This window comes from Dipteris shenzhenensis, chromosome 8, assembly GCF_047967505.1.
Source record: "Dipteris shenzhenensis isolate YYH24624 ecotype China chromosome 8, Dip_SZ_1.0, whole genome shotgun sequence".
NCBI lineage: Eukaryota > Viridiplantae > Streptophyta > Polypodiopsida > Gleicheniales > Dipteridaceae > Dipteris > Dipteris shenzhenensis.
The window spans coordinates 20669209-20679807 of NC_141603.1; the positions used below are offsets into that span (position 1 = coordinate 20669209).

The window sequence follows — 10599 nt, forward strand, 5'->3', positions numbered from 1 at the left end:
GGGACCAACAACTGTACTATCCAAAGAAGAAGACGAGAAGGCATTAGTAGAGTGGTGCTTTGGAATGCAAGTGTCGGGTCGAGGCATTACAGTTTATGATTTGAGCTTGAAAGTAGCCACTATATGCCAGACTCGGCACACCCATTCACAAATGGTGTTCTTGGCAAAAGTTGGTGGGATGGTTTCTGCAAAAGACATCCAGAGCTAGCATTTTGAGTTGTAGACCACTTAATCACTCAAGAGCAGTGAGTCTCCGTCCTGAAATAGTTGCTTCATTTCATGACAACTTGGAGACAATGTACAATCTCCACCAATACGCACCTCATAACATATGGAATGCAGATGAGACTGGGGTGCAAGGCTTTAAAGATAGAGGAATAAAAGTACTTGCTCGAAAAGGGTCAAGGAAAGTATATGGGCTAAGGCTTGATTCAAGGGAGTGGTGTACCATTCTTTGTTGTGTGAATGCAGCTGGGTTTGCCCTTTCGAGGTATTACATATTCATAGGCAAGAAAGCAATGCAAAATTATCCAAGCCAATGTGAGGATGGAGCTATCATGTGAATGCAAAATAAGGCTTGGATGACTGGCCAATTGTTTGATGCATGGCTTGAGGATTTCAAGAACTCCCTTCCAAATGGAGTCACACCAACCAACAGGCACCTACTCATAATTGATGGGCATGGGAGCCACACTGGTTCGGATGTTGCGGCTAGGGAAGCTGAATGGGGTGTTGATATTGTGACATTGCTAGCACACACTTCTCACAAACTCTAGCCCCTTGATGTGTCGATCTTCAAGTCTTTCAAGACAAACTTCAACAAAGAGAGGTCTGTTTGGCTCATGAACAATTTTTGTCCCCAAGTTTCAAAGACAGATCTTGTTGGCATATGAGCCCGAGCTCTAGCTACCACTCTCACAGAGTCAAACATAAAGGCATGATTCCGTGCCATTGGAATCTGGCCATTCAATAGAGAAGCTCTTTGTTTTGATCACTTGCCATGTAAAAACATTGAGGTTACTGTTATAGAGTCTACTATGCAGTTGGAGCCAACTTCAAAACTTGCAGAGGTTGATATCAATCAACTTGAACAACCCACACACGAGGACCAACAAGCATTGCTTGTTGAGATATCGAGCTCCACTCGTGATATGCCAGGGTGACCGGTGTGCATTTATGTCACCGACTTGTTAGCTGCGAATGGGGTCGGTACACCGCCCATGAATAATAGCTGGATGACAACTATCTTTATGTACTCTAGTTAGTGGCTTAGTTAGTATGCCACCTTAGTTAGCTGAGTTTGGTTTGAGACCCACATATAGGGTTCACCTTTTCTTTTGTACTTAGAGTTCTTTTGGCTTTCACAACTAAGAAGAGGAAAACTGTTTTTAGCCTCCACCTTTGTGCATATTCCCCCATTGTGTATGTGAGAAAGCTGCAAGTGAGACTCCATCCTTCTCTCCCACTCTCTTCACATGGTATCAGAGCTTGGTTCGTGGTAAGGATCTCAAGAAAGCAAACCAAGTTCGCGGTGTCCTAGTAAGAGGATCAGTGTTGCTTTCCTTTTTTTCGAGTTTGGGAGCAAATCTCTGTAGGTAGCATAGCCGGAAAGTGCAAGAGTGCACTATCTGAGATTGGGATGCCCTTCACGGTGTGGGGAGAGGGCAGTATATGCTATGTTTTGGTGGTGGAAGTTCTTCGCAGGCACTCAGGAAAGTGCCCTGTTTTTGCTGTGCGATCACTGTTTTTTGTAGGTCCATGAAAAGTTATCGCAGAAATTACATCGTATGCCTATGCCCAGAGATATTGGGAGTGACAGAATCATTCTTATTTCCTGCTGATGCATAATCGTCACTAGGAAGTGACTATGTGGTCAAATACCACTCTCATCAGTTTTGCAGATTTACCCTTGTGAGGCAGAAGTTGTATTTTTTTTTTTGTAGTGACAGAATATTTTGCAATATTCTGTAATGGCGTCTGATGCTCTTTCATAGATTGTCACTTAAAAGCTTGACAAGAACAACTTCCAAGCATGGAAGTTTAGAATGACGGAAAAGGCTATTAGGAGTTCATTACTAGAGTTGAACAAGAATTAGTTATTCCTAATGTTCCCAATCAACAGGAGTTGCAGGGATTTAAAGGCTAGCATGAGAGAGCCAGAAAAGTTATGTATTGGCTGTCTATCAGTATTTCAGATTCTATGTGATTGTGCATATTTAGGATGCAAGCATGCCGAAGGAGGCGTGGGATACTTTGACAAAAATGTATAGCATAAATACGCAAGCCAAGAAAACGCAGCTCAAGCAAGAGTTACATAATGTACAGAGAGAAAATATGAGCATCAATGACTGCCACATGAAGGTGAAGAAGATTGCAGATGCACTTCATTCTATTGGGTCGCCAGTGGAAGATGATGCTTTAGTTTCTGTGACCTTGAATGGTCTAGGAAAGGATTATGCAAAATTCCAGACATCCATTGCCGTCCGTGAGAATGTTTTTGATTTTAGAAGTTGATCGCTCTTCTAATTTCTGAAGAGCAGAGGAATGGTGGGGCATCTTCTTCAGGAGGAAGTTCAAAAGAAGCTGTCTTCTACTCAAATGCTGGCAGAGGTAGATGCAGAGGTAGAGCAGGCCGATTTGGAGTCCGTGGCAGAAATCAGAATATGCAGCAAATTCAAGAAAACCAGTCCTATGGAGGAGGACGTGGTAACTTTAGAGGTAGGGGGAGCCAAAGAGGTCGTGGTGGATAGCAGAGAGGCCAAAATGCAAACAACAATGTTGAATGCTACTACTATGGTAAAATGGGTCATATGGTTAAAGACTGCTATAAAAAGTAGAATGACATCATGACTGAAAAATTACAGCAAGGAAATTATGCATCCTCTAGTAGACAGGGTGATGACAGAAATGAGCATCTGTTTATGGTGCAACACATGACCAATTGTGTGACAAGTGCAAAAGAAAGCAATGATGTGTGGTATGTTGACTCAGGTGCATCAAACCACATGATAGGTCATGCAGAATGGATGCAGGATGCAAGGAAAATGGAAAGACTAGGATTTGTGGAGACTGGTGATGATACTGCACATCCTATTGTGCTGATTGGTAAAATTCCTTTGTCTATGCAGGATGGAAAAAAGAAATATCTGTCTGATGTATTTCATGTCTCGAATATCACCAAGAACCTGGTTTCTGTTGGTCAAATGGTTGAGCAGGGCTTGCAGGTCAGATTTAATCCTCATGGATGCTTTGTTGAGGATATGAAAAATAAAGGTCGCTTGATAGCAAAAGGGAAGAAGAAGGGCGGGATGTTTACGTTGGATGCGGACATGCCTGAATTGAGTGTAGCAATGTTTGCACATGGGAGTGGTGTAGATCGGTTATTCTCTGCAGTAGAAAGGGTATAGATGCTATAACCCTTATACTCATAAGTTTACAGTGAGCAGAGATGTTGTTTTTGATGAGATGAGTAGCTGGTATAAACTAGTAAATGTGATTGATGAAGTAGATGCACAAAATGGTAATGCTGCACAGAATTCACAGCAACAATCACAAAATATTAGTGGACTTGTAGTGTCCTCTAGCAGTGGTTCACATAATTTGCCATGGACAGGCAGATTGATATCAGGAGGATCCCCTCAAAGCAATGTAGATAGTGGTATGCAAGTATCACGAAAAGGAAAAGAGAAAGTAGATAACCCCATGGTTGATGTGAATGCAGGTCACTCTTGTGTGGATGGTGAATCCAGTGGCTCAGAATAGAGCCTTGATGATGAGTTGGGTATTCCTTCTATTGTTACACCTGGAGTAAGGAAGACAAGGGATGTTTTGAGAGCACCTGGTAGTGAGCCTACTTGCGCAGGTCTACCAGAGCTAGATATCCTGTGGATAGGCTGAAATATGATGGATTTACAGCCATTCACTATGCTTATATGGTCAAAAAGATACATGAACCAGAACCCACTTCTTTTGAGCAAGCCATGGGAAAAGACAATGGGAGAAGGCCATGGATGCCTTAAAAGCAAATGCTACATGGGAATTGGTGCCTTCACCTAAAGACAAGAATGCAATTGGCTGCCAGTGGGTTTATAAGATGAAGCACAATGCAGATGGTTTTGTGAACAGATACAAGGCAAGAAGTTGTCAAGGGATATGCACAGACATATGGCATTGATTATGAAGAAACATTCAGTCCGGTTGCAAGGATGGCAACCGTAAGAGCAGTCATTGCTATGGCTGCATCAAAGGGATGGTCTTTACATCAGATGGATGTAAAGAATGCCTTCTTGCATGGTGATTTGCAAGAAGAGGTCTATATGGAGCAACCATCAGGTTATGTTCATGCTGTTCATCCTGAGTTTGTTTGCAGGTTGAAGAAAGCCTTGTATGGCTTGAAGCAAGCACCTAGAGCATGGTCTGACAAGATAGGACAGTATCTTGTCACTATTGGCTTTCAAATTTCCAAGGCAGATTTCTCTTTTTATGTGAGAAAAACAGAGAAAGATATTATGCTGCTTGTCATTTATGTTGATGATTTGATCATCACAAGTGATAGTGATGAAGATATCCTTCATGTGAAAATGCTATTGGAGTAGAAGCTTGAGATGAAGGATTTGGGAGAGCTGCATTACTTCTTGGGCATTGAGATGATTGCCTATTTCTGTTGCTTTGGAGCAGAATGTGAAGTTAAGCGCAGATGCAGGTGAGCTTCTGGAAGACCTTACTATGTACGGACGGATAATAGGAAGTTTGGTTTATATGACTATTACTAGGCCAGATTTGAGCTATGCTATTGGGTTGGTAAGTCAGTTTATGCAAGCTCCAAGGAAACCGCATTTGAATATGGCTAAATGCATACTTAGGTATGTGAAGTCCACATTGCAATATGGACTATTTTATGAGACTAGGATTCAGATACAGTTGCATGGATACATTGATGCTGATCGGGCTGGTAGTATTTCTGATAGACGATCCACCAGTGGATATGTATTCTCTTTTGGGAGTGCTGCGGTCACTTGAAGCAGTGGGCTGGTAGTATTTCTGATAGACGATCTATCAGTGGATATGTATTCTCTTTTGGGAGTGCTGCAATCACTTGGAGCAGCAAGAAATAGCCTATAGGTACCTTGTCGAGCACAGAGGTTGAGTACAGGGGTGCAGCAATGGCTGCATGTGAGGTAGCTTGGTTGGATAAGCTACTTTACGATATGCATAAGTCTATAGATGGGCCAGTTGTCATTTATTGTGACAACATGAGCAGTATACACTTGGCAAATAACCCAGTCTATCATGCTAGAATAAAGCACATTGAGGTGCATTATCACTATGTGCGGGAGAAAGATCTAGTAGGTTTTATTGGTCTAGTTTATGTCAGCACAGAGGATTAGGTAGCTGACATATTCACGAAAGCATTGGGTGCAGAGAAGCTGTGCAAGTTCAGAGACCTGCTTGGTGTGCAGGAATTGGGATTGAGCTCGAGGGGGAGCGTTGAGATATCGAGCTCCACTCGTGATATGCCAGGGTGATCGTTCTGCATTTATGTCACCGACTTGTTAGCTGCAAATGCGGTTGGTACACCACCCATGAATAATAGCTGGATGACAGCTATCTTTATGTACTCTAGTGAGTGGCTCATTTAGTATGCCACGTTAGTTAGCTGAGTTTGGTTTGAGATCCACATATAGGTTTGATCTATTCTTTTGTTCTTTTGGCTTTCACAACTAAGAAGAGGAAAACTATTTTTAGCCTCCACCTTTGTGCATATTCCCCCATTGTGTATGTGAGAAAGCTGCAAGTGAGATTCCTTCCTTCTTTCCCACTCTTTTCACATTGCTAAAGGTTGATACTAGTCAGGTTCCATGCACACCAGAGAATGCAGACTTGGAGGGAGCAGCAGTGGCAACCCTTAATAGCATGGGCAGAACAATTCCTCTGCAGGAGAATCAAACCTTGGATGCACGAGTGGTGAACCTACTGCAAGTTCATTGTGAAAATGTGACCATTGCAAGGGTGCACGGAGAGGCGTATGTGGTTATAGTCATTCACTTATTCTAACATCTGATCAATATATAGATACCATGTGGGCCAAGAGTGCAAAGAAGATGGAGGTGGAGAGAATGAAAGAGGCAAGGAGAAGGCAAAAAGAGCTAAAGGAGAGGGAATCACAGCAAGCAAGAGTAGCCAAAGAAAAGTAGAGAATTGAGGAGCGACAAACGAAGGTAGCCAAAAAGGCATGGGAGATTCAGCAAGCCCAGTTTGAGGTGCAATTGAGGGCTGCTTTGTGGGGAGGTGTTCCTCTGCATAGTGAGAGTCATATCTCCCTGCATGTGCCTATACTACAGAGCAATGCATGGCTCGTGTCCATCAGTTTGAAGCTTTGAGAGCTAAGAGGGCAAACAATCGACTGAACTTACAGGCACTCCCCAACCTTTGAAACAGAAGGTTTTGAAATGCCCTTTTTTAATGTAGTTGCTGGATTAAAAATTGCCTTTTAAAAAAATCATTGCAGGCATGCATCTCCCTTTCTCCTGCATACTTTATTGTCAATCTTGTGCAATAATGTGAATTAATTTCATAGATTTAGCTATAGTGCTCAAACTGAATCCCACAATTACTTCTTAAACTCAACAAAATACCAAATCCAGAGGACTTCCTAAGCAGAATGCTTTTTAAATGTAGAATATTTAAAACCTTTATATACCTAGATGAATCCAGGAACATTCCCAAACTCATCCTTTAGAAACACAACATAGTGCAGTTTCAATCTCATGATAGTCACTCACAAGGTTGAAAACCATAAACTCCATCATGCATAGGAGGGACTGGCTACTATGACATCCCCACTGACGTCATCAGTGCCCAACAGTGGGTGTAGACCATAGTATAAAAATATGCTCTCACACATACAAATCCACACACCCACACATACTTGAGCATCCATTTAAACAAAGTCTTCGTACTGAGTTTCTGTCGGCACTCTGGAGGTGAAGGGCAGACTCAGCCATGATGAAGGGTAGCACTAAAGGAGAATATTTAACACCATCCCTGTCCTTTTACGCTACAGGAACCGATGGTTTCATGAGCTCTTTTCTCCATAGCTATGGCAAAACTGGATTTCCTGTAATCTTTCCCTCTTTCCTGCCTGTGCGTTCAAGAAGAAGCAAAGGAAGCAGCAAAACAAAAAAGCCCTCTCTCCCCCTCTCCCTCTTCTCTGACAGTTTGCACTTCCACCTGCTCTGCTTATATGCAAAAACCACAAAGCAGGAATTTGGTAGGATGCAAAGTGTGATGCAGGCTCCCTCCTTCCCATTGATTCACGTAATCCATTGGGGGGTCAATGGACATGCGACGGGCAACCTGTGGACACTGAGGAATGATAGAATCAGGCCATTCATGGACTACTACTGGACCCGAGGCGCCACAGAGAGGAACAGAGCGTGGAAGTCTCACCCTTTGAAGCGTGGAAGTCTCACCCTTTGAAAAGGTTTCAGTTGTGTGGGGACTGGTGTGAACCAATTCAAACAAAAGTGGAATGTTTTCCCTCCTTTTCTTCATTTTTCATTTTCATCTTCATCTTCATTTTTTTCAACACACACAAACTCTGCTCTTTCTCTTTCAAAGCTTTTCATCGCCATAGCCTCTGCTTCGTTTCAAGCTCAAAGCTTTCTTCGCCATTTCCCCTCATTTCCTCCCTTCTGCCTTCTTTTCAAACCATGGATGATTGTGCCTCCATCGCCTCCTCCTTCTGCTCCCTCCTCCGTCGCTTCTCTGCCTCCCTCGAGTCCTCTTGCAGTAGCTTGCGCTCCGCCGTCGATCAGCGCCCCTCCTCCCTTCCATCCTCCAGTGAGTACCTTCTCTCGTTGCTTCGTGTTATCTTTTCTCCCTGCAAGCCTCGCAGTGTGACCAGAACGCTTTCTGTTGGCTTCCCTCTATCCCATCTCTTCCCCATTTTTTTAAGTTGCGTCCCCCCGCTGGTCTCGATGCAGATTTGTCTTCATTCCTCACGAATTTCCACGATCGCGTCTTCTCGACAAGTCAAGCAGTCGAGAACCTTGAGGCCATCACAACAGGCACGATTTCTTTTGAAGAGCTGCTTGGACATTGCGCGGAGTTGTATAAGCAGAATGAGATGAGCATCTGTACGCTTGAGGAACGCCTCAAACAATACGGGTACAAGCCAGGTAAAATTTGTTTGACGGGTGAACTTCGAGATCGACCGCTCCAATTTCTGTTGACAACGGTGATCTTTACTATCTCTTGCAGAGGAAATTTCAAATGCGAATTTGGACGATCCTTCTGAAAACACTATTGTCAGTACCCCGAATCTGGATATGCGAGCAGCAGGACTCAGCTCCTCCAAACTCGTTCAAAATCAGTCTGCCGAAGAAATGATTGCGACGGTAACGGAGGCTCAGAAAGCTCTCTTTTTGTCATCCTATGCTGGCAATAGTGAACAGGTTCAACCGGTTGGGACTCCCAAGGATAATCGGTACACAGGAATACGCAAAGATCCTGGGTTGTACGATTCTTTGTATCCTTCGAGATATTAGCCGAAGTGTGCGGCTAAGTTCTGAAATGTCTTGATTTATCCCGCTGAAGGCTTGAAAAAGATCCTTAGCTAGCTCCAGGTACTCAAGTTCACTCAGCTTGCAAGATTTGGGACTCTCGGATGCTGGTCTTGCTTGCTTAGCACAAGAAGGTACACTGGTTTCCTTTCACCTCCGAAGTCGGATTTGCCAACCCCTTTTCAGCGTTACACCACTGAAAACATGCATTACTATCTTGCATTCGATCGTGAATATACGTTTCAACGCCCTGAGGGAGTCGATTTCTCAGGGATTGACTATATGAACAGAATCAAGTCCTGGAATTGAGGGTCAGCTATTTTTGATGCCACTGAATCAGAAGGACGTGTGCTGCGCCGAAGTCCCAATTAATCTGGCAGGTGAGTCTTGGTAGTCTCCGTTCAGCAGCTGAATAAGTTGGTTCATAACGTATTAAGGGCTGTAAATTTGCGTTTTGATCGAAAGTGCATCACTGACTCTAAGGCCCTAAGGGCGGCGCTCGTTTGTAATGCTGATCTGTGCTAAAAGCTTTTAAGCTTTTTTTCTTTTGTGATGAACATGTACGAAGTTATCATCCCCTATTTTGTGTGTGCAGGCACTAACTGCAATGAGGAGTCCGACGCAAATGCTAGAAAGGGTGTTAATTCAGTCAAGCCAGTGAGCGAGGAAGAGTACAATAGCAGTCCAAGATGGTTGAAAATGCAGATTTCTTTTGAGGTTGAGCTTTGCATTACTGCAATAGTCTATTCCTTTGCATTTAATCAAGCAGGGAGCTAAGTCAGTGCTTTCCTATTAACTCCATGACTGGTTGGGCACAGGATGTTAACAATTTTTATGAGAGAATATGCGACATTTGGTACAAGAAGCCAAATGGAAACCACATCCAAAGTTCAGAATGTGCTAGTGGTTATCTCCAACAGGAAGATTTGTTCTCTCTTGGTGCTGGTAAGTCGTCTGTCAGTTGCTGTATAAATAATCACACATAGGATCATGCACTACCCTAATAAGCTATGTAGTGCTCATCCTCTTTTCTGCTCCAACCAATGGAGCTTACATATTCGGTTTCATTTTGACAGAAGCAAAGGTAAAAGCCTGCTTGCTGTTGCTTGTACAACTGGGACGCCTTTCAACTAGGCATGAAAATGGTGCATCAGTGTATCGCCTTGTTCTCTCTTAAAATCTCAAGAATGCTTGCCATTTTCCTTCAGCCCCATGGTTGTACAGAATAGTAGCAAAGATATTTTGTGCCAAGTCCTGGTGGCAATGCCAGGAAAGATCTTTTAGACCGTCGAAGAAACAGCACATGAGCACTTGCTCTGCCTGTTGATGGTGTGCAACCCGAGATGATTTGCTTTGATTGAACGTGTTTTACTGAAACTAAAAAATTATACTGTACTGCAGTACAATATTGAGAACCCTCTGAAAGATCTAATGGATGAACATGTTTTTGCAGCCGTTTGGTTTCTGCTAAGATCCCAGGATTTTTTAAAATTGGATTAGTTCGAATGAACTTGTAGGTTGAAACTTTATGCCAACAAAAGCCCTATGTCTAGTGGTTAGTTGTGCTTCTGACTTCTCCTTCTAAGAATCAAATCAATCAACAAATAGAGACTGCCTTTCTCAGTTTCATCCGACTTATTTCACCACTTGTTTGTGGGTCGTAGATGGTTTCGATGTAAATATCCAAACGTCTTGGATTGTTCGTAGTTTATCATGTTCCATTAGGAAGACTTATTTTTTATTTTTCTTTTTTAAAAGTGTGCTGAAAAAAGGATACTTCTCAAAACCATTGGGCTTTCTAGATTGCTCTTTGGTACTTGAGACATTCTAACTTTTTTACTTAATTCTTGTAAGATTTCTCGAGGTAGATCCCCAAACATGTTAGATTGCTTGTTTGTTCATAGTTTAAATTAGTGGCTTATATCTATGTAATATACTTATAGGTTCTAGACTGTTTCTTTTGTTGCTTGCATTGAGATTCCCTTTTTGCGGGCTTGCTTATTTTCTCCATTGTTTTTATTCTTATAGATTGAGA

General features: G+C 42.7%; 1 protein-coding gene and 1 pseudogene across 1 annotated transcript; both read left to right on the top strand.

Moving 5' to 3' along the window:
• The first annotated feature begins 296 nt into the window (after positions 1–296).
• LOC147899248 (MFS-type transporter clz9-like) lies at positions 297–6480 on the top strand (annotated as a pseudogene).
• Positions 6481–7573: 1093 nt separating this feature from the next.
• Positions 7574–10037, top strand: LOC147899249 (uncharacterized). The gene is made up of 8 exons (XM_087378597.1): positions 7574–7842; positions 7986–8180; positions 8263–8530; positions 8628–8698; positions 8855–8944; positions 9160–9281; positions 9383–9509; positions 9641–10037. Exons 1-8 carry the CDS (start codon positions 7713–7715, stop codon positions 9739–9741), a joined length of 1104 nt encoding a protein of 367 aa, XP_087234723.1. The 5' UTR covers positions 7574–7712; the 3' UTR covers positions 9742–10037.
• The last annotated feature ends 562 nt before the right edge of the window (positions 10038–10599 follow it).

What these genes read in the sequence shown, in the direction of transcription:
- LOC147899249 (XM_087378597.1), top strand. Translation starts at nt 7,713, where the DNA reads ATGGATGATTGTGCCTCCATCGCCTCCTCCTTCTGCTCCCTCCTCCGT. An exon ending in CCTGGGTTGTACGATTCTTT is followed by an intron (nt 8,531 to 8,627) that starts GTATCCTTCGAG and finishes AGCTAGCTCCAG; the next exon opens with GTACTCAAGTTCACTCAGCT. An exon ending in AAATGCAGATTTCTTTTGAG is followed by an intron (nt 9,282 to 9,382) that starts GTTGAGCTTTGC and finishes GGTTGGGCACAG; the next exon opens with GATGTTAACAATTTTTATGA.